The sequence below is a fragment of the Bombina bombina genome, chromosome 1 (genome assembly GCF_027579735.1).
Source record: "Bombina bombina isolate aBomBom1 chromosome 1, aBomBom1.pri, whole genome shotgun sequence".
Classification (NCBI taxonomy): Eukaryota; Metazoa; Chordata; class Amphibia; order Anura; family Bombinatoridae; genus Bombina; species Bombina bombina.
This window is the reverse complement of record NC_069499.1, coordinates 35,600,038-35,624,346: the sequence shown is the minus strand read 5'-3', so window position 1 is coordinate 35,624,346 and position 24,309 is coordinate 35,600,038. Positions and strand designations below refer to the sequence as shown.

At 41.3% G+C, this 24,309-nt stretch overlaps 1 protein-coding gene across 1 annotated transcript in view; it reads left to right on the top strand.

Annotated features, from left to right (window-relative positions):
- The window catches only part of PPM1A (protein phosphatase, Mg2+/Mn2+ dependent 1A), a 285,564-nt gene that overhangs the window by 191,308 nt on the left and 69,947 nt on the right, over nt 1–24,309 (top strand). The window contains exon 4 of the mRNA XM_053697300.1: nt 9,113–9,224. Within this exon, the coding sequence (XP_053553275.1) occupies nt 9,113–9,224 (112 nt within the window). The remainder of the gene's footprint in view (nt 1–9,112; nt 9,225–24,309) is intronic.

Here is a 24,309-nt window from a genome sequence, read left to right as displayed (position 1 = left end):
AAGTGCCATTTTGCTGTTCAGTTCACAGGATATGTCAGTGAAGATTGATTTGAACTTTTATTTATCCTGAATGTTTGATTAATATACATTTAATTCATGCTTATTTTTTTAAAAATCTGTTCTTGAAGATTTTTTTTTTTTTTATATACTTATAATTAGGTTTTAAAAAAGTTATTAATGTTACTATAGCATGGTGAAAGGTGAATACATTTTGCATTTATAATAATATTAGTAATACTGTGGCATTATTATGTGTTAATTCTTGCTATTAAGAGCAGGCAATTTTAATTTTGTTAATGGCTTAGAACAGGGCTCGACAAATCCAGGTGCCAGGGAGCCCACAGGCTCCTAAAATTTTAGCTCCGGATCCTAAATTTTTGGGTTATTCTCTTCTAAGCAGAGCTGAAGTCATAATTTTATTTTGCATTGTGGTGCCACATAATCAACAGTATTCCAGAAATCTGTTTTCACAATGATGCAGAAACTGTTGCAGGACTAATTGTAGTTGGGACACATTTAATTGTATGTGCTTTTTAATTATAATCGGAAGAATAAACCCTTATTGCCCTTTTATATCAAAGACAAGAAAAAATTAAAAGCACATACCATTTAATCTGGTTTATCCATGAGCCATGCAGGAATTTTAAAACATTGGGTACCAAAATATTGCATCTCCCCTTTATAACTTAAAATGTAAGAGATTCAGTCCATGTGTAATTACACCAAGATTTGAGCTGGCATGAAGATTTCATCATCATTGCTAACTCTTATGATTTTAATGTAATAGCCGTTGTTTATATTGTAGATTTTTATATTCCATAGCTGGTGTTTTTAAATATAACAAACCCATTTCATATTAGCATTCTTCATTCATTATTTTATAAACATTAATACCATTATTTTTAATCTTCCACATATATTCAGAGCCAATTATCCGCTTCTATCCCTGTGTCAAATGATTTTCTTTTTATTAGCCTGCCATTGCAGTAGTTTACTATAATATATAACTCTTTGGCATTGGGTGAACGTGTGGCAAATTTGAATTTATTAAAACAGATATATACATTGTCTTACACATAAGATTTTGTGGTTTCCATTTTAGTTCCATCCTGTCTCCAAGCTGCCCCTTTTTTCAGATGCAAATAATCCAAAATCCAAATAGTTTCCGGTTCCAACCTGTTCTAATCTAGAGAGTAGTTTTATTTTTTAATTATCTATCATTTTAAAATTCATAGTTTGAGAGCAGTGGGCATACAAAATGTTTGTGTAATAAAAGGGGAGGAGTAGACACATAGGATGCATGGTACATATTCAACCAGTCCTTTTATTTGTGTTTTTTTTTTTTTTTTTTTTAAATATTAATTAGAATTGTAAGTGAATATCGTTCAATATTCTTATAAAGTAATTATTACTGCTTTTTTTTAGTCTAGTGAGTTTTACGTCTATTTTGTATAAACTTTCCATTTAAAAATCACTATTGCTTAAACTACTAAATATTGCAATATGGGTCCACAGCGTTGTCTGATATATACATATATATTTTTTTAAAAACAATTAATCCACACAGATTAATTCACCTTGCACTTAATAAAGTTATGTTTGTTCAACCCTTTACAAGTATTTCTAGATGATCAGAAATGCACTTTATATTTCAGTAACAATATTAAGTTGTAAGAGGTTTTAAAAAACACCCTTCCTTTAAATATATATTAGCTAGTAATTTTAGTACATTAATGAATAAATGTAATTGATATTAAGTGATGTATTTAAATACATTTATGGATAATTTTACATCTTGTGTTCTTGCTGGGAATTCTTAGTTTAAAAAAAAATGTTTATACCTATTCTCTGTATTTAGTCTGTTTTAACAATTGATTACAAAAATATGCCTACAATTTATTTAATGATACAATATTATGATTTGGGGTATTGTTCTCAGAACTGACTGTTTTCTTATGATCACAAGTAGGGCATAAGGAAATAAGGATTTATTTTGTAACTTACTAGCCACTTTCATAGTCTTGCTGAAAAGGAATTTTGAAATATATTTATTTTTTAAAATATAGATTCTTGTTAGGTCTACTTGACACTAAATGACAATGTTTTAAAAACTAAAAAAAAAACAACTATATTGATGCATATTTATCTTGACTGAATCACATGATCTGAGATGTGCACTGAAATGCCAAATTAGGTGTTTAAAATGCCACCCTTTTGTCATGCTTTTAAAGTATCTGACCACTTTAGGCTGGTGTATAGGAAGCTATTTTAACATCTAATTCCATCCAACCTCACTTTGCTTTATTTAATTGCACTACACTCTGAAAATAACAATTGTTGGATGTCTTGAGTACAAGGTTTGCTTTTTCAAGCCAACATGTTTGAATAAAATATTTCTTTTGAATTGGCGGGGAGTACTTAGATGACATAACTGAATAATTAAGTAATCCTCTTATTTGTTTAGTTTTTTTGTGAATTCTATCATTGACAAAAATGAACAAAACTGCCCGAGAACCTAATCCCTTTTCTTCTGTTATGTGTGATCAGTCCACGGGTCATCATTACTTCTGGGATATTATCTGCTCCCCTACAGGAAGTGCAAGAGGATTCACCCAGCAGAGTTGCTATATAGCTCCTCCCCTCTACGTCACCCCCAGTCATTCTCTTGCACCCAAAGACTAGATAGGAGGTGTGAGAGGACTATGGTGATTATACTTAGTTTTTAGAACTTCAATCAAAAGTTTGTTATTTTACAATAGCACCGGAGCGTGTTATTACCTCTCTGGCAGAGTTTGAAGAAGAATCTACCAGAGTTTTTCTTATGATTTTAACCGGAGTAGTTAAGATCATATTGCTGTTTCTCGGCCATCTGAGGGAGGTAAAAACTTCAGATCAGGGGACAGCGGGCAGTTGAATCTGCATTGAGGTATGTAGCAGTTTTTATTTTCTGAATGGAATTGATGAAAAAATCCTGCCATACCGTTATAATGAACATGTATGTATACTCTACACTTTAGTATTCTGGGGATGGTATTTCACCGGAATTACTCTGTAAAAGTACATTAAACCTTTTATTAGGTATTTTTCATGTTAAACGTTTTTGCTGGAATGTAGAATCGTTTGCATTAATGAGGTACTGAGTGAATAAGTATTTGGGCATTATTTTTCCACTTGGCAGTTTGCTTGTGTTAATTATGACAGTTTCGTTTCTCTCTCACTGCTGTGTGTGAGAGGGAGGGGCCGTTTTTGGCGCTCTTTGCTACGCATCAAAAATTTCCAGTCAGTTTTTCTGCATGATCCGGTTCATCTCTAACAGAACTCAGGGGTCTTCAAACTTCTTTGAAGGGAGGTAGATTCTCTCAGCAGAGCTGTGAGACTTATATAGTGACTGTGATTTAAAACGTTGCTCTGTTATTTTTATGTTTAAAATTTAATTAGTGTTATTTTACTAATGGGAACAAACCTTTGCTAAAAAGTTGTGTTGTTTGTTAAGAGTGATGCTATAACTGTTTTTCAGTTCATTATTTCAACTGTCATTTAATCGTTTAGTGCTTCTTGAGGCACAGTACGTTTTTATTAAATAAAATTGTAACCGAGTTGCATGTTTATTGCTAGTGTGTTAAACATGTCTGATTCAGAGGAAGATACCTGTGTCATTTGTTCCAATGCCAAGGTGGAGCCCAATAGAAATTTATGTACTAGCTGTATTGATGCTACCTTAAATAAAAGCCAATCTGTACAAATTGAACAAATTTCACCAAACAGCGAGGGGAGAGTTATGCCGACTAACTCGCCTCACGTGTCAGTACCTGCATCTCCCGCCCGGGAGGTGCGTGATATTATGGCGCCTAGTACATCTGGGCAGCCATTACAGATAACATTACAAGATATGGCTACTGTTATGACTGAAGTTTTGGCTAAATTACCAGAACTAAGAGGCAAGCGTGATCACTCTGGGGTGAGAACAGAGTGCGCTGATAATTCTAGGGCCATGTCTGATACTGCGTCACAGCTTGCAGAGCATGAGGACGGAGAGCTTCATTCTGTAGGTGACGGTTCTGATCCAAACAGATTGGATTCAGATATTTCAAATTTTAAATTTAAATTGGAAAACCTCCGTGTATTACTAGGGGAGGTCTTAGCAGCTCTCAACGATTGTAACGCTGTTGCAATACCAGAGAAAATGTGTAGGTTGGATAAATACTTTGCGGTACCGGCGAGTACTGACGTTTTTCCTATACCTAAGAGATTAACTGAAATTGTTACTAAGGAGTGGGATAGACCCGGTGTGCCGTCTCACCCCCTCCAATATTTAGAAAGATGTTTCCAATAGACGCCACCACACGGGACTTATGGCAAACGGTCCCTAAGGTGGAGGGAGCAGTTTCTACTTTAGCTAAGCGTACCACTATCCCGGTGGAGGATAGCTGTGCTTTTTCAGATCCTATGGATAAAAAATTAGAGGGTTACCTTAAGAAAATGTTTGTTCAACAAGGTTTTATATTACAACCCCTTGCATGCATCGCGCCGATCACGGCTGCGGCAGCATTTTGGATTGAGTCTCTGGAAGAGAACCTTAGTTCAGCTACGCTGGACGACATTACGGACAGGCTTAGAGTCCTTAAACTAGCTAATTCATTCATTTCGGAGGCCGTAGTACATTTAACCAAACTTACGACTAAGAATTCAGGATTCGCCATTCAGGCACGCAGGGCGCTGTGGCTAAAATCCTGGTCGGCTGATGTAACTTCTAAGTCCAAATTACTTAATATACCTTTCAAGGGGCAAACTTTATTTGGGCCCGGTTTGAAAGAAATTATTGCTGACATTACAGGAGGTAAGGGCCACGCTCTACCTCAAGACAAAGCCAAAGCTAAGGCTAGACAGTCTAATTTTCGTCCCTTTCGGAATTTCAAAGCAGGAGCAGCGCCAACTTCCACTGCACCAAAACAGGGAGGAGCTGTTGCTCGTTACAGACAAGGCTGGAAGCCTAACCAGTCCTGGAACAAGGGCAAGCAGGCCAGTAAACCTGCTGCTGCCCCAAAGACAGCATGAACCGAGGGCCCCCGATCCGGGACCGGATCTAGTGGGGGGCAGACTCTCTCTCTTCGCCCAGGCTTGGACAAGAGATGTCCAGGATCCCTGGGCGCTAGAGATCATATCTCAGGGATACCTTCTAGAATTCAAATTCTCTCCCCCAAGAGGGAGATTTCATTTGTCAAGGTTGTCAACAAACCAAATAAAGAAGGACGCGTTTCTACGCTGTGTACAAGATCTATTATTAATGGGAGTGATCCATCCGGTTCCGCGGTCGGAACAAGGACAAGGGTTTTACTCAAACCTGTTTGTGGTTCCCAAAAAAGAGGGAACTTTCAGGCCAATCTTGGATTTAAAGATCCTAAACAAATTCCTAAGAGTTCCATCGTTCAAAATGGAAACTATTCGGACAATCTTACCCATGATCCAAGAGGGTCAGTACATGACCACAGTGGATTTAAAGGATGCTTACCTTCACATACCGATTCACAAAGATCATTACCGGTATCTAAGGTTTGCCTTCTTAAACAGGCATTACCAGTTTGTAGCCCTTCCATTCGGATTGGCTACGGCTCCAAGAATCTTTACAAAGGTTCTGGGTACCCTTCTGGCGGTACTAAGACAGCAAGGAATTTCGGTAGCTCCGTACCTAGACGACATTCTGATACAAGCTTCAAGCTTTCAAACTGCCAAGTCTCATACAGAGTTAGTTCTGGCATTTCTAAGGTCGCATGGATGGAAAGTGAACGAAAAGAAGAGTTCTCTCTTTCCTCTCACAAGAGTTCCATTCTTGGGGACTCTTATAGATTCTGTAGAAATGAAGATTTATCTGACAGAAGACAGATTAACAAAGCTTCTAAATGCATGCCGTGTCCTTCATTCCATTCAACTCCCGCCAGTAGCTCAATGCATGGAGGTGATCGGCTTAATGGTAGCAGCAATGGACATAGTTCCCTTTGCACGCCTACATCTCAGACCGCTGCAATTGTGCATGCTGAGTCAGTGGAATGGGGATTACTCAGATTTGTCCCCCACTCTGAATCTGGATCAAGAGACCAGAAACTCTCTTCTATGGTGGCTTTCTCGGCCACATCTGTCCAGGGGGATGCCGTTCAGCAGGCCGGACTGGACAATTGTAACAACAGACGCCAGCCTTCTAGGTTGGGGCGCTGTCTGGAATTCTCTGAAGGCTCAGGGACAATGGAGTCAGGAGGAAAGTCTCCTGCCAATAAACATTCTGGAATTGAGAGCAGTTCTCAATGCCCTTCTAGCTTGGCCCCAGTTAAAGACTCGGGGGTTCATCAGGTTTCAGTCGGACAACATCACGACTGTAGCTTACATCAACCATCAAGGAGGGACAAGAAGCTCCCTAGCAATGATAGAAGTATCAAAGATAATTCGCTGGGCAGAGTCTCACTCTTGCCACCTGTCAGCAATCCACATCCCGGGAGTGGAGAACTGGGAGGCGGATTTCTTGAGTCGCCAGACTCTTCATCCGGGGGAGTGGGAACTTCATCCGGAGGTCTTTGCCCAAATACTTCAACGTTGGGGCAAACCAGAGATAGATCTCATGGCGTCTCGCCAGAACGCCAAACTTCCTCGCTACGGATCCAGATCCAGGGATCCGGGAGCGGTTCTGATAGATGCTTTGACAGCACCTTGGAACTTCAGGATGGCTTATGTGTTTCCACCCTTCCCACTGCTTCCTCGATTGATTGCCAAAATCAAACAGGAGAGAGCATCAGTGATTCTAATAGCGCCTGCATGGCCGCGCAGGACTTGGTATGCAGATCTAGTGGACATGTCATCCTGTCCGCCTTGGTCTCTACCTCTAAGACAGGACCTTCTGATTCAGGGTCCATTCAAACATCAAAGTCTAACTTCTCTGAAGCTGACTGCTTGGAAATTGAACGCTTGATTTTATCAAAACGTGGTTTTTCTGAGTCGGTTATTGATACCCTGATACAGGCTAGGAAGCCTGTTACCAGAAAGATTTACCATAAAATATGGCGTAAATACCTATACTGGTGTGAATCCAAAGATTACTCCTGGAGTAAGGTTAGGATTCCTAGGATATTGTCTTTTCTACAAGAAGGTTTAGAAAAGGGTTTATCGGCTAGCTCATTAAAGGGACAGATCTCAGCTCTGTCCATCTTGTTACACAGGCGTCTGTCAGAAAATTCAGACATCCAGGCCTTTTGTCAGGCTTTAACTAGGATCAAGCCTGTGTTTAAAACTGTTGCTCCGCCATGGAGTTTAAACTTAGTTCTTAACGTTTTACAGGGTGTTCCGTTTGAACCCCTTCATTCCATTGATATAAAATTGTTATCTTGGAAAGTTCTATTTTTAATGGCTATTTCCTCGGCTCGAAGAGTCTCTGAGTTATCAGCCCTACATTGTGATTCTCCTTATCTGATCTTTCACTCAGACAAGGTAGTTCTGCGTACTAAACCTGGGTTCTTACCTAAGGTAGTCACTAACAGGAATATCAATCAAGAGATTGTTGTTCCATCCTTGTGTCCAAATCCTTCTTCAAAGAAGGAACGTCTTCTACACAATCTGGATGTAGTTCGTGCCCTCAAGTTCTACTTGCAGGCAACTAAAGATTTTCGCCAAACTTCTTCCCTGTTTGTCGTTTATTCTGGACAGAGGAGAGGTCAAAAAGCTTCTGCTACCTCTCTCTCTTTTTGGCTTCGTAGCATAATACGTTTAGCCTATGAGACTGCTGGACAGCAGCCTCCTGAAAGAATTACAGCTCATTCCACTAGAGCTGTGGCTTCCACTTGGGCCTTTAAGAATGAGGCCTCTGTTGAACAGATTTGCAAGGCTGCAACTTGGTCTTCGCTTCATACTTTTTCCAAATTTTACAAATTTGACACTTTTGCTTCTTCGGAGGCTATTTTTGGGAGAAAGGTTCTTCAGGCAGTGGTTCCTTCTGTATAATGAGCCTGCCTATCCCTCCCGTCATCCGTGTACTTTTGCTTTGGTATTGGTATCCCAGAAGTAATGATGACCCGTGGACTGATCACACATAACAGAAGAAAACATAATTTATGCTTACCTGATAAATTCCTTTCTTCTGTTGTGTGATCAGTCCACGGCCCGCCCTGTTTTTTAAGGCAGGTACATATTTTTTAAATTATAATTCAGTCACCACTACACCCTTGGCTTCTCCTTTCTCGTTGGTCTTTGGTCGAATGACTGGAGGTGACGTAGAGGGGAGGAGCTATATAGCAACTCTGCTGGGTGAATCCTCTTGCACTTCCTGTAGGGGAGCAGATAATATCCCAGAAGTAATGATGACCCGTGGACTGATCACACAACAGAAGAAAGGAATTTATCAGGTAAGCATAAATTATGTTTTTAGAGGGGAAAGAAATATTCAAATTTGCGTGATTTTTTTTTTTTTTTTTTAAATCAGCCTCCCATGTTTTAATGCTTTAAGTATAAAAGTGACTGACAAGATTACGTTTCTCAATAAATAGCTTTTTGATTTGATCTGTTTCCTGTAGTCTGTATCTTAACATTAACTAAATTATTTTGTTTAATAGATTGTCAAATGTAATTCCATGGTTGTGAATTGTTAAGATTAGATTGCGAAAATATTTTTGTATAGCCTAATTTCAGCAATAGACTCTTGTAGAAATAATTAGATGTTTAATAAAAAAAAAAAAATGGCAAACAAAATCTGAGATTGTTGCATTTTATTCAAAGTAACGGATTATGGTTTAATATTTAGAAATGTTTCTTCTTTCTTTTTTTAACCCTTTTTTTTTTTTTAAAGCTCTATAATGTGGCACAATAAATAACGGAAAAACTACTATGATCAATGTTTAGCTACCTGCTGGTATACAATTTTTACATACATATTCTGTTGCAACAGACATGAATGGGGAGTAGTGGTTAATTGTTATGCAACATTGCGAAAATTGGTTTATATTGTGAAGTAAACCATATTTTTCTGTGAACAAAACACAATTGTAATATGTTGGCATATCTAATGTGTACAGCATAGCTTTTTACAATTCTATTTGCTTTGAATATCACTTACAAAACAAGTACTTCTGATTCCTAGAGATCATAAAGAAGCAGGGTGAAGAAGGTGTACCAGACTTAGTCCATGTGATGCGTACATTAGCAACTGAGAGCATCCCAAATCTCCCACCCGGGGGTGAATTGGCAAGCAAGTGAGTGACCGTTAAGAATTCTTGTCCTTTTTATTTAGCAAAATACATAAATATTTATGCCACTCTTAAAAAATAAAAAAAAATAATTAAAATAATAATAATAAAAAAATGTATACACTTTAAATTCTCGTTTTTATATTTATTAAAGGTTCTAATAGGTTGTGGTATAGAAAGAGCACCACATGTAGAAATTAGGGCAAACTGTTATGATACATGTTTGTTTTATTCATACTCTATTTTTAATGGTGGCTTTTTTTCTTTTTCTCTAATTGGCATGTTTGTGTGTTGTGCAGATGTTTTTTGTTAACCCATTTAAAAGAAAATACCTTAAATATTTATGCAATATTGTAGATATATCATGTATGTATAATTTTTTTTTGTGTGTGTGTGGGGTATCAAATGTAATATTTTGTAGATTTCTGCATCATTCTGTCTCCCTGTGAAGAAAGAAGCACTTTTCTCCAACATAGGTGTGTCCGGTCCACGGCGTCATCCTTACTTGTGGGATATTCTCTTCCCCAACAGGAAATGGCAAAGAGCCCAGCAAAGCTGGTCACATGATCCCTCCTAGGCTCCGCCTACCCCAGTCATTCTCTTTGCCGTTGTACAGGCAACATCTCCACGGAGATGGCTTAGAGTTTTTTAGTGTTTAACTGTAGTTTTTATTATTCAATCAAGAGTTTATTTTGAAATAGTGCTGGTATGTACTATTTACTCAGAAACAGAAAAGAGATGAAGATTTCTGTTTGTATGAGGAAAATGATTTTAGCAACCGTCACTAAAATCCATGGCTGTTCCACACAGGACTGTTGAGAGCAATTAACTTCAGTTGGGGGAACAGTGAGCAGTCTCTTGCTGCTTGAGGTATGACACATTCTAACAAGACGATGTAATGCTGGAAGCTGTCATTTTCCCTCTGGGATCCGGTAAGCCATGTTTATTACGATTGTAAATAAGGGCTTCAAAAAGGGCTTATTAAGACTGTAGACTTTTTTTGGGCTAAATCGATTGATTATTAACACATATTTAGCCTTGAGGAATCATTTTATCTGGGTATTTTGATATAATAATATCGGCAGGCACTGTTTTAGACACCTTATTCTTTAGGGGCTTTCCCAAAGCATAGGCAGAGCCTCATTTTCGCGCCGGTGTTGCGCACTTGTTTTTGAGAGGCATGGCATGCAGTCGCATGTGAGAGGAGCTCTGATACTTAGAAAAGACTTTCTGAAGGCGTCATTTGGTATCGTATTCCTCTTGGGGCTTGGTTGGGTCTCAGCAAAGCAGATACCAGGGACTGTAAAGGGGTTAAAGTTCAAAACGGCTCCGGTTCCGTTATTTTAAGGGTTAAAGCTTCCAAATTTGGTGTGCAATACTTTTAAGACGGGTCCAGATCCAGGGATCCCAAGGCGGCTCTAGTGGATGCACTAGTAGCACCTTGGACCTTCAAACTAGCTTATGTGTTCCCGCCGTTTCCTCTCATCCCCAGGCTGGTAGCCAGGATCAATCAGGAGAGGGCGTCGGTGATCTTGATAGCTCCTGCGTGGCCACGCAGGACTTGGTACGCAGATCTGGTGAATATGTCATCGGCTCCTCCTTGGAAGCTACCTTTGAGACGAGACCTTCTTGTTCAGGGTCCGTTCGAACATCCGAATCTGGTTTCACTCCAGCTGACTGCTTGGAGATTGAACGCTTGATCTTATCGAAGCGAGGATTCTCAGATTCTGTTATCGATACTCTTGTTCAGGCCAGAAAGCCTGTAACTAGAAAGATTTACCACAAAATTTGGAAAAAATATATCTGTTGGTGTGAATCTAAAGGATTCCCTTGGGACAAGGTTAAGATTCCTAGGATTCTATCCTTCCTTCAAGAAGGATTGGAAAAAGGATTATCTGCAAGTTCCCTGAAGGGACAGATTTCTGCCTTGTCTGTGTTACTTCACAAAAAGCTGGCCGCTGTGCCAGATGTTCAAGCCTTTGTTCAGGCTCTGGTTAGAATTAAGCCTGTTTACAAACCTTTGACTCCTCCTTGGAGTCTCAATTTAGTTCTTTCAGTTCTTCAGGGGGTTCCGTTTGAACCCTTGCATTCCGTTGATATTAAGTTATTATCTTGGAAAGTTTTGTTTTTAGTTGCAATTTCTTCTGCTAGAAGAGTTTCAGAATTATCTGCTCTGCAGTGTTCTCCTCCTTATCTGGTGTTCCATGCAGATAAGGTGGTTTTACGTACTAAACCTGGTTTTCTTCCAAAAGTTGTTTCTAACAAAAACATTAACCAGGAGATTATCGTACCTTCTCTGTGCCCGAAACCAGTTTCAAAGAAGGAACGTTTGTTGCACAATTTGGATGTTGTTCGCGCTCTAAAATTCTATTTAGATGCTACAAAGGATTTTAGACAAACATCTTCCTTGTTTGTTGTTTATTCTGGTAAAAGGAGAGGTCAAAAAGCAACTTCTACCTCTCTCTCTTTTTGGATTAAAAGCATCATCAGATTGGCTTACGAGACTGCCGGACGGCAGCCTCCCGAAAGAATCACAGCTCATTCCACTAGGGCTGTGGCTTCCACATGGGCCTTCAAGAACGAGGCTTCTGTTGATCAGATATGTAGGGCAGCGACTTGGTCTTCACTGCACACTTTTACCAAATTTTACAAGTTTGATACTTTTGCTTCTTCTGAGGCTATTTTTGGGAGAAAGGTTTTGCAAGCCGTGGTGCCTTCCATTTAGGTGACCTGATTTGCTCCCTCCCTTCATCCGTGTCCTAAAGCTTTGGTATTGGTTCCCACAAGTAAGGATGACGCCGTGGACCGGACACACCTATGTTGGAGAAAACAGAATTTATGTTTACCTGATAAATTACTTTCTCCAACGGTGTGTCCGGTCCACGGCCCGCCCTGGTTTTTTTAATCAGGTCTGATAATTTATTTTCTTTAACTACAGTCACCACGGTACCATATGGTTTCTCCTATGCAAATATTCCTCCTTAACGTCGGTCGAATGACTGGGGTAGGCGGAGCCTAGGAGGGATCATGTGACCAGCTTTGCTGGGCTCTTTGCCATTTCCTGTTGGGGAAGAGAATATCCCACAAGTAAGGATGACGCCGTGGACCGGACACACCGTTGGAGAAAGTAATTTATCAGGTAAACATAAATTCTGTTTTCCCTATAATTGGCACCTGTGCTTCAATAGCTCTGGTCCAGGCAAACCTCCTAACCCCAGACAATCAGACAATCATTTTGGCCTTCTGTGGTTCTCGTCAGTGAGGTGCAGCCACATTGTTCAGGGAGTCCATTTCTGGTTTTCCCCATCATGCTTAGGGAGACTTTCCCCAGGGTCATATTACAAATATACACAGGTAGAAGCGCACTTCACCAGGAATAAATAGTTGCTCAGTAGCATATTATATATTTGTTTTAACTGTAGCCTTCTGGATCAGTATGGCTTTTCACTTACTGTCTAATGTTCTAGTGTGTCTCCTAACACATTTTTATACCTGCACTCTCACGTTCTGTTGTCTCTAACATGTTGCTCTCAGATGTGTGAATCCTCATATCAATATGGCTGTCCTTTTGTATATTAGTATTGTCACTGCAGAGTGTTTGCCACTGTAAAGTGCTTGATTTCTCTTGTGACCTTTCAGCTCGGTGAGATCACTATACATACTCTCTTAATGCCATGGACTTCTGTCACAAACGTACCAGTAAATTTTTTTGTGGGTAAAAGACATTTGCTTATCTGCTAAGAAGGCAAAGTCAGCCAGTTCAGGTTTTCAGGATTTTGTTTTCTGATAAACTTCCATCCAAAGTGGATAACTGAAGTAAACTGCCTTGTTTCCACTATGCACGCAGATGAATAATAATGTATGAGCATGTGGTTTGGGCCATAGCAGTTTGTTCTTGTTGAGGATTTCTGGTGCCAACACAAATCTGGGAAGCCATATTAACTACTTAACTTTAAATCCGTTTTTAGCAATTCTCTCAATCTGATGAAGTAAATTGGAATGTTTCTGAATCATTAAATATATTTTTGGGTTTTATGTCCCTTTTAAGTCTGAACTTAATTTTTTTTTTCCACCATGCCTCTTCTAGACACAAGGGTAATTGACTGACTGCACTTTCTGCTTTGTCATGAGTTTAAACAAGCCTTACAATGAGCAATTGGCTGCTTACATTTATGGACCTTTGCAGAGGGTTACAAAGCTAAGTTAGAGGGATATGAAATCCAAATTTCCCCTTTCAAAATTCAGACAGAATACAATTTTAAACATTTTTTTATTTTATTTCTATTATCAAATTTGCTTTATTCTGTTGGTATCCTTTGTTAAAGAAGCAGCAATGCACTACTGGGAGCTAGCTTAACACACGTGACAGTGGCAAGAGATGTGTGTAGCCACCACAGCTAGCTTCCAGTGCGGCATTACTGTTCATTAGCCTACCCAGGTATACTTTTCAACAAAGGATACCAAGAGAGCAAATCATTTTATTATAGAAGTAAATTAGAAAGTTTAATATTGCTTGTTATAAATCATTAAAGTTGAATTTTTACTTTACTGTCCCTTTTTTAAAAGCATTTTTCAAACTTAGATCTGGCACACATATCCACTGCTTTGATTCCTATGCAGTGCAGCAGTAGAGCTAGACTACATGTTTGGAAAGAGAAGAGTCTTCAAACTGTTTTGAGTCTTGAGTCTCAAGTATTTGGTGCGCCTCATAGAGCGTTGTATGGATAATTTTTTTCTCCTGTTAAGTGTAGTCAGTCCACGGGTCATCATTACTTCTGGTATATTAACTCCTCCCCAACAGGAAGTGCAAGAGGATCACCCAAGCAGAGCTGCTATATAGCTCCTCCCCTCTACGTCACACCCAGTCATTCTCTTGCACCCAACTAATAGATAGGATGTGTGAGAGGACTGTGGTGATTATACTTAGTTTTTATATCTTCAATCAAAAGTTTATTTTAAAACAGCACCGGAGTGTGTTGTTCCTTCTCAGGTAGAATTTGAAGAAGAATCTACCTGAGTTTTTGGATGATTTTAGCCGGCGTAGCTAAGATTCATTTTGCTGTTCTCGGCCATTCTGAGGAGTGAGGTAAACTTCAGATCAGGGGACAGCGGGCAGGTTCACCTGCAAAGAGGTATGTTGCAGTATATTATTTTCTGAGGAATGGAATTGACTAAGAAAATACTGCCAATATCGATATAATGTAAGTTCAGCCTTAAATGCAGTAGTAGCAACTGGTATCAGGCTGTTATGTATATATGTGTACACTTCAGTATTCTGGGGAATGGCACTTCACTGGGATAATACTATATGCATATAACTTTTAGCCTAACTTGCAGTGGGAACGTCTAGCAACAGGCTGTTTAATGACATTTCATGTTGTTTGATTTTAAACGTTTCTTCTGTTATGTGTGATCAGTCCACGGGTCATCATTACTTCTGGGATATTATCTGCTCCCCTACAGGAAGTGCAAGAGGATTCACCCAGCAGAGTTGCTATATAGCTCCTCCCCTCTACGTCACCTCCAGTCATTCTCTTGCACCCAAAGACTAGATAGGAGGTGTGAGAGGACTATGGTGATTATACTTAGTTTTTAGACTTCAATCAAAAGTTTGTTATTTTACAATAGCACCGGAGCGTGTTATTACCTCTCTGGCAGAGTTTGAAGAAGAATCTACCAGAGTTTTTTCTTATGATTTTAACCGGAGTAGTTAAGATCATATTGCTGTTTCTCGGCCATCTGAGGGAGGTAAAAACTTCAGATCAGGGGACAGCGGGCAGTTGAATCTGCATTGAGGTATGTAGCAGTTTTTATTTTCTGAATGGAATTGATGAAAAAATCCTGCCATACCGTTATAATGAACATGTATGTATGCTCTACACTTTAGTATTCTGGGGATGGTATTTCACCGGAATTACTCTGTAAAAGTACATTAAACCTTTTATTAGGTATTTTTCATGTTAAACGTTTTTGCTGGAATGTAGAATCGTTTGCATTAATGAGGTACTGAGTGAATAAATATTTGGGCATTATTTTTCCACTTGGCAGTTTGCTTGTTTTAATTATGACAGTTTCGTTTCTCTCTCACTGCTGTGTGTGAGAGGGAGGGGCCGTTTTTGGCGCTCTTTGCTACGCATCAAAAATTTCCAGTCAGTTACTCTTGTATTTTCTGCATGATCCGGTTCATCTCTAACAGAACTCAGGGGTCTTCAAACTTCTTTGAAGGGAAGTAGATTCTCTCAGCAGAGCTGTGAGACTTATATAGTGACTGTGATTTAAAACGTTGCTCTGTAATTTTTATGTTTAAAATTTAATTAGTGTCATTTTACTAATGGGAACAAACCTTTGCCAAAAAGTTGTGTTGTTTGTAAAGAGTGATGCTATAACTGTTTTTCAGTTCATTTTTTCAACTGTCATTTAATCGTTTAGTGCTTCTTTGAGGCACAGTACGTTTTTTTGTTAAATAAGATTGTAACCAAGTTGCATGTTTATTGCTAGTGTGTTAAACATGTCTGATTCAGAGGAAGATACCTGTGTCATTTGTTCCAATGCCAAGGTGGAGCCCAATAGAAATTTATGTACTAACTGTATTGATGCTACTTTAAATAAAAGCCAATCTGTACAAATTGAACAAATTTCACCAAACAGCGAGGGGAGAGTTATGCCGTCTAACTCGCCTCACGTGTCAGTACCTGCGTCTCCCGCCCGGGAGGTGCGTGATATTATGGCGCCTAGTACATCTGGGCAGCCATTACAGATAACATTACAAGATATGGCTACTGTTATGACTGAAGTTTTGGCTAAGTTACCAGAACTAAGAGGCAAGCGTGATCACTCTGGGGTGAGAACAGAGTGCGCTGATAATTCTAGGGCCATGTCTGATACTGCGTCACAGCTTGCAGAGCATGAGGACGGAGAGCTTCATTCTGTAGGTGACGGTTCTGATCCAAGCAGATTGGATTCAGATATTTCAAATTTTAAGTTTAAATTGGAAAACCTCCGTGTATTACTAGGGGAGGTCTTAGCGGCTCTTAACGATTGTAACACTGTTGCAATACCAGAGAAAATGTGTAGGTTGGATAAATACTTTGCGGTACCGGCGAGTACTGACGTTTTTCCTATACCTAAGAGATTAACTGAAATTGTTACTAAGGAGTGGGATAGACCCGGTGTGCCGTTCTCACCCCCTCCAATATTTAGAAAGATGTTTCCAATAGACGCCACCACACGGGACTTATGGCAAACGGTCCCTAAGGTGGAGGGAGCAGTTTCTACTTTAGCTAAGCGCACCACTATCCCGGTGGAGGATAGCTGTGCTTTTTCAGATCCTATGGATAAAAAATTAGAGGGTTACCTTAAGAAAATGTTTGTTCAACAAGGTTTTATATTGCAACCCCTTGCATGCATCGCGCCGATTACGGCTGCGGCAGCATTTTGGATTGAGTCTCTGGAAGAGAACCTTAGTTCCGCTCCGCTGGACGACATTACGGACAGGCTTAGAGTCCTTAAACTAGCTAATTCATTCATTTCGGAGGCCGTAGTACATTTAACAAACTTACGGCTAAGAATTCAGGATTCGCCATTCAGGCACGTAGGGCGCTGTGGCTAAAATCCTGGTCAGCTGATGTAACTTCTAAGTCCAAATTACTTAATATACCTTTCAAGGGGCAAACTTTATTTGGGCCCGGTTTGAAAGAAATTATCGCTGACATTACAGGAGGTAAGGGCCACGCCCTGCCTCAAGACAAAGCCAAAGCTAAGGCTAGACAGTCTAATTTTCGTCCCTTTCGGAATTTCAAAGCAGGTGCAGCATCAACTTCCACTGCACCAAAACAGGAAGGAGCTGTTGCTCGTTACAGACAAGGCTGGAAACCTAACCAGTCCTGGAATAAGGGCAAGCAGGCCAGAAAACCTGCTGCTGCCCCTAAGACAGCATGAACCGAGGGCCCCCGATCCGGGACCGGATCTAGTGGGGGGCAGACTCTCTCTCTTCGCCCAGGCTTGGGCAAGAGATGTCCAGGATCCCTGGGCGCTAGAGATCATATCTCAGGGATACCTTCTAGACTTCAAATTATCTCCCCCAAGAGGGAGATTTCATCTGTCAAGGTTGTCAACAAACCAAATAAAGAAAGACGCGTTTCTACGCTGTGTACAAGATCTATTATTAATGGGAGTGATCCATCCGGTTCCGTGGTCGGAACAAGGACAAGGGTTTTACTCAAACCTGTTTGTGGTTCCCAAAAAAGAGGGAACTTTCAGGCCAATCTTGGATTTAAAGATCCTAAACAAATTCCTAAGAGTTCCATCGTTCAAAATGGAAACTATTCGGACAATCTTACCCATGATCCAAAAGGGTCAGTACATGACCACAGTGGATTTAAAGGATGCTTACCTTCACATACCGATTCACAAAGATCATTACCGGTATCTAAGGTTTGCCTTCTTAGACAGGCATTACCAGTTTGTAGCCCTTCCATTCGGATTGGCTACGGCTCCAAGAATCTTCACAAAGGTTCTGGGTGCCCTTCTAGCGGTTCTGAGACCGCGAGGAATTTCGGTAGCTCCGTACCTAGACGACATTCTGATACAAGCTTCAAGCTTTCAAACTGCCAAGTCTCATACAGAGTTAGTTCTGGCATTTCTAAGGTCGCATGGATGGAAAGTGAACGAAAAGAAGAGTTCTCTCTTGCCTCTCACAAGAGTTCCATTCTTGGGGACTCTTATAGATTCTGTAGAAATGAAGATTTATCTGACAGAAGACAGATTAACAAAGCTTCTAAATGCATGCCGTGTCCTTCATTCCATTCAACTCCCGTCAGTAGCTCAATGCATGGAGGTGATCGGCTTAATGGTAGCAGCAATGGACATAGTACCCTTTGCACGCCTACATCTCAGACCGCTGCAATTGTGCATGCTGAGTCAGTGGAATGGGGATTACTCAGATTTGTCCCCCACTCTGAATCTGGATCAAGAGACCAGAAACTCTCTTCTATGGTGGCTTTCTCGGCCACATCTGTCCAGGGGGATGCCGTTCAGCAGGCCGGACTGGACAATCGTAACAACAGACGCCAGCCTTCTAGGTTGGGGCGCTGTCTGGAATTCTCTGAAGGCTCAGGGACAATGGAGTCAGGAGGAAAGTCTCCTGCCAATAAACATTCTGGAATTGAGAGCAGTTCTCAATGCCCTTCTAGCTTGGCCCCAGTTAAAGACTCGGGGGTTCATCAGGTTTCAGTCGGACAACATCACGACTGTAGCTTACATCAACCATCAGGGAGGGACAAGAAGCTCCCTAGCAATGATAGAAGTATCAAAGATAATTCGCTGGGCAGAGTCTCACTCTTGCCACCTGTCAGCAATCCACATCCCGGGAGTGGAGAACTGGGAGGCGGATTTCTTGAGTCGCCAGACTCTTCATCCGGGGGAGTGGGAACTTCATCCGGAGGTCTTTGCCCAAATACTTCGACGTTGGGGCAAACCAGAGATAGATCTCATGGCGTCTCGCCAGAACGCCAAACTTCCTCGCTACGGATCCAGATCCAGGGATCCGGGAGCGGTTCTGATAGATGCTTTGACAGCACCTTGGAACTTCAGGATGGCTTATGTGTTTCCACCCTTCCCGCTGCTTCCTCGATTGATTGCCAAAATCAAACAGGAGAGAGCATCAGTGATTCTAATAGCGCCTGCATGGCCGCGCAGGACTTGGTATGCAGATCTAGTGGACATGTCATCCTGTCCGCCTTGGTCTCTACCTCTAAGACAGGACCTTCTGATTCAGGGTCCATTCAAACATCAAAGTCTAACTTCTCTGAAGCTGACTGCTTGGAAATTGAACGCTTGATTTTATCAAAACGTGGTTTTTCTGAGTCGGTTATTGATACCCTGATACAGGCTAGGAAGCCTGTTACCAGAAAGATTTACCATAAAATATGGCGTAAATACCTATACTGGTGTGAATCCAAAGATTACTCCTGGAGTAAGGTTAGGATTCCTAGGATATTGTCTTTTCTACAAGAAGGTTTAGAAAAGGGTTTATCGGCTAGCTCATTAAAGGGACAGATCTCAGCTCTGTCCATCTTGTTGCACAGGCGTCTGTCAGAAAATTCAGACATCCAGGCCTTTTGTCAGGCTTTAGCTAGGATCAAGCCTGTGTTTAAAACTGTTGCTCCGCCATGGAGTTTAAACTTAGTTCTTAACGTTTTACAGGGTGTTCCGTTTGAACCCCTTCATTCCATTGATATAAAATTGTTATCTTGGAAAGTTCTATTTTTAATGGCTATTTCCTCGGCTCGAAGAGTCTCTGAGTTATCAGCCCTACATTGTGATTCTCCTTATCTGATCTTTCACTCAGACAAGGTAGTTCTGCGTACTAAACCTGGGTTCTTACCTAAGGTTGTCTCTAACAGGAATATCAATCAAGAGATTGTTGTTCCATCCTTGTGTCCAAATCCTTCTTCAAAGAAGGAACGTCTTCTACACAATCTGGATGTAGTTCGTGCCCTCAAGTTCTACTTACAGGCAACTAAAGATTTTCGCCAAACTTCTTCCCTGTTTGTCGTTTATTCTGGACAGAGGAGAGGTCAAAAAGCTTCTGCTACCTCTCTCTCTTTTTGGCTTCGTAGCATAATACGTTTAGCCTATGAGACTGCTGGACAGCAGCCTCCTGAAAGAATTACAGCTCATTCCACTAGAGCTGTGGCTTCCACTTGGGCCTTTAAGAATGAGGCCTCTGTTGAACAGATTTGCAAGGCTGCAACTTGGTCTTCGCTTCATACTTTTTCCAAATTTTACAAATTTGACACTTTTGCTTCTTCGGAGGCTATTTTTGGGAGAAAGGTTCTTCAGGCAGTGGTTCCTTCTGTATAATGAGCCTGCCTATCCCTCCCGTCATCCGTGTACTTTTGCTTTGGTATTGGTATCCCAGAAGTAATGATGACCCGTGGACTGATCACACATAACAGAAGAAAACATAATTTATGCTTACCTGATAAATTCCTTTCTTCTGTTGTGTGATCAGTCCACGGCCCGCCCTGTTTTTTAAGGCAGGTAAATATTTTTTAAATTATAATTCAGTCACCACTACACCCTTGGCTTCTCCTTTCTCGTTGGTCTTTGGTCGAATGACTGGAGGTGACGTAGAGGGGAGGAGCTATATAGCAACTCTGCTGGGTGAATCCTCTTGCACTTCCTGTAGGGGAGCAGATAATATCCCAGAAGTAATGATGACCCGTGGACTGATCACACAACAGAAGAAAGGAATTTATCAGGTAAGCATAAATTATGTTTTTTGCTGGCATGCTAAATTGTTTAATTATCTGAGGTACTGGGTGAAAAATTGTTTTGGGCACTGTTTTTCCACTTGGCTGTCGTTTATTTTAATTTAAGACAGTTTACTGAACTTCCCTCACTGCTGTGTGTGAGGGGGAGGGGCCTATTTTGGCGCTTTTGCTACGCATCAAAAATTCAGTCAAAAGTCTGTTTCTCTCCCTGCATGATCCGGATCGTCTCTACAGAGCTCAAGGGTCTTCAAAAATTATTTTGAGGGAGGTAATCACTCACAGCAGACCTGTGAGATTGTGCTTTGACTGTGATAAAAAAGTTTATATTTTGTACATTTTTTTCTGCTATTAAGGGTTAGTTATCCATTACTAATGGGGGCAATCCTTTGCTAAATTTATGCCTTTACCGGGAAAAATTTTGGTTTTTATAATTTCTCCGGTTCATTGTTATTCAACTGTCATAATTTTTTCTGTGCTTCTTAAAGGCACAGTGCGTTTTTCATATTACTTGTAAATTGAGTGAAAAGTATTTCCAAGCTTGCTAGTTTAATTGCTAGTTTGTTAAACATGTCTGACTCAGAGGAATATCTCTGTGCTATATGTGCAAAAGCCAAGGTGGAGCCCAATAGAAATTTATGTACTAATTGCATTGATGCTACTTTAAATAAAAGTCATTCTGTACAAATTGAACATCATTCACCAAACAACGAGGGGGAAGTTATGCCGACTAACTTGCCTCACGTGTCAGTACCTGCATCTCCCGCTCGGGAGGTGCGTGATATTGTAACGCCGAGTACTTCAGGGCGGCCATTACAAATCGCACTACAGGACATGGCTAATGTTATGACTGAAGTTTTGTCTAAATTACCAGAACTTAGAGGTAAGCGAGATCACTCTGGGGTGAGAACAGAGTGCGCTGATAATATTAGGGCCATGTCAGATACTGCGTCACAATTTGCAGAACATGAGGACGGAGAGCTTCATTCTGCGGGTGACGGATCTGATCCAAATAAACTGGATTCAGACATTTCAAATTTTAAGTTTAAGCTGGAAAACCTCAGTGTATTACTAGGGGAGGTGTTAGCGGCTCTGAATGATTGTAACACAGTTGCAATACCAGAGAAAATGTGTAGGTTGGATAAATATTTTGCGGTACCGTCGAGTACTGACGTTTTTCCTATACCTAAGAGACTTACTGAAATTGTTACCAAGGAGTGGGATAGACCCGGTGTGCCTTTCTCACCCCCTCCTATATTCAGAAAGATGTTTCCAATAGACGCCACCACACGGGACTTATGGCAAACGGTCCCTAAGGTGGAGGGAGCAGTTTCTACTTTAGCTAAGCGTACCACTATCCCGGTGGAGGATAGCTGTGCCTTTTCAAATCCAATGGATAAAAAGTTAGAGGGTTACCTTAAGAAAATGTTTGTTCAACAAGGTTTTATATTGCAACCCCTTGCATGCATTGCGCCTGTCACGGCTGCGGCAGCATTTTGGTTTGAGTCTCTGGAAGAGACCCTTGACTCAGCTCCATTAGATGAGATTACACACAAGCTTAAAACCCTTAAGCTAGCTAATTCATTTATTTCTGATGCCGTAGTACATTTAACTAAACTTACGGCTAAGAATTCCGGATTCGCCATTCAGGCGCGCAGAGCGCTGTGGCTAAAATCCTGGTCAGCTGATGTTACATCTAAATTACTTAACATACCTTTCAAAGGGCAGACCTTATTCGGGCCCGGTTTGAAAGAAATTATCGCTGACATTACAGGAGGTAAAGGCCATGCCCTGCCTCAAGACAGAGCCAAACCTAGGGCTAGACAGTCTAATTTTCGTGCCTTTCGTAACTTCAAGGCAGGAGCAGCATCAACTTCCTCTGCACCAAAACAGGAAGGAGCTGTTGCTCGCTACAGACAAGGCTGGAAACCTAACCAGTCCTGGAACAAGGGCAAGCAGGCCAGAAAACCTGCTGCTGCCCCTAAGACAGCATGAATTGAGGGCCCCCGATCCGGGAACGGATCTAGTGGGGGGCAGACTTTCTCTCTTCGCCCAGGCTTGGGCAAGAGATGTCCAGGATCCCTGGGCGTTAGAGATCATATATCAGGGATATCTTCTGGACTTCAAAATCTCTCCCCCAAAAGGGAGATTTCATCTTTCAAGGTTGTCAACAAACCAAATGAAGAAAGAGGCGTTTCTACGTTGTGTACAAGATCTGTTGCTAATGGGAGTGATCCACCCGGTTCCGCGGTCGGAGCACGGACAGGGGTTTTACTCAAATCTGTTTGTGGTTCCCAAGAAAGAAGGAACCTTCAGACCAATCTTGGATTTAAAGATCTTAAACAAATTCCTAAGAGTTCCATCTTTCAAAATGGAAACTATTCGGACAATCTTACCCATGATCCAAAAGGGTCAGTACATGACCACAGTGGATTTAAAGGACGCTTACCTTCACATACCGATTCACAAAGATCATTACCGGTATCTAAGGTTTGCCTTCCTAAACAGGCATTACCAGTTTGTAGCTCTTCCATTCGGATTGGCTACGGCTCCAAGAATCTTCACAAAGGTTCTGGGCGCTCGTCTGGCGGTACTAAGACCGCGAGGAATTTCGGTGGCTCCGTACCTAGACGACATTCTGATACAAGCGTCAAGCTTTCAAACTGCCAAGTCTCATACAGAGTTAGTACTGGCATTTCTAAGGTCGCATGGGTGGAAGGTGAACGAAGAGAAAAGTTCTCTCTTTCCACTCACAAGAGTTCCCTTCTTGGGGACTCTTATAGATTCTGTAGAAATGAAGATCTACCTGACAGAAGGCAGGTTAACAAAGCTTCAAAATGCTTGCCGTGTCCTTCATTCCATTCAACACCCGTCAGTGGCTCAATGCATGGAGGTAATCGGCTTAATGGTAGCGGCAATGGACATAGTACCCTTTGCACGCCTACATCTCAGACCGCTGCAATTGTGCATGCTAAGTCAGTGGAATGGGGATTACTCAGATTTGTCCCCTACTCTGAATCTGGATCAAGAGACCAGAAATTCTCTTCTATGGTGGCTTTCTCGGCCACATCTGTCCAGGGGGATGCCATTCAGCAGACCAGATTGGACAATTGTAACAACAGATGCCAGCCTAATAGGTTGGGGCGCTGTCTGGAATTCCCTGAAGGCTCAGGGATCATGGACTCAGGAGGAGAGTCTCATTCCAATAAACATTCTGGAATTGAGAGCAGTTCTCAATGCCCTTCTGGCTTGGCCTCAGTTAACAACTCGGAGGTTCATCAGGTTTCAGTCGGACAACATCACGACTGTAGCTTACATCAACCATCAAGGAGGGACAAGAAGCTCCCTAGCGATGATGGAAGTATCAAAGATAATTCGCTGGGCAGAGTCTCACTCTTGCCACCTGTCAGCGATCCACATTCCTGGAGTGGAGAACTGGGAGGCGGATTTCCTAAGTCGTCAGACTTTTCATCCGGGGGAGTGGGAACTTCATCCGGAGGTCTTTGCCCAAATACTTCGACGTTGGGGCAAACCAGAGATAGATCTCATGGCGTCTCGCCAGAATGCCAAGCTTCCTTGTTACGGGTCCAGGTCCAGGGTCCCGGGAGCGGTCCTGGTAGATGCTTTGACAGCACCTTGGACCTTCGGGATGGCCTATGTGTTTCCACCCTTCCCGATGCTTCCTCGATTGATTGCCAGGATCAAACAGGAAAGAGCATCGGTAATTCTAATAGCGCCTGCGTGGCCACGCAGGACCTGGTATGCAGATCTAGTGGACATGTCATCCTGTCCACCTTGGTCTCTGCCTCTGAGACAGG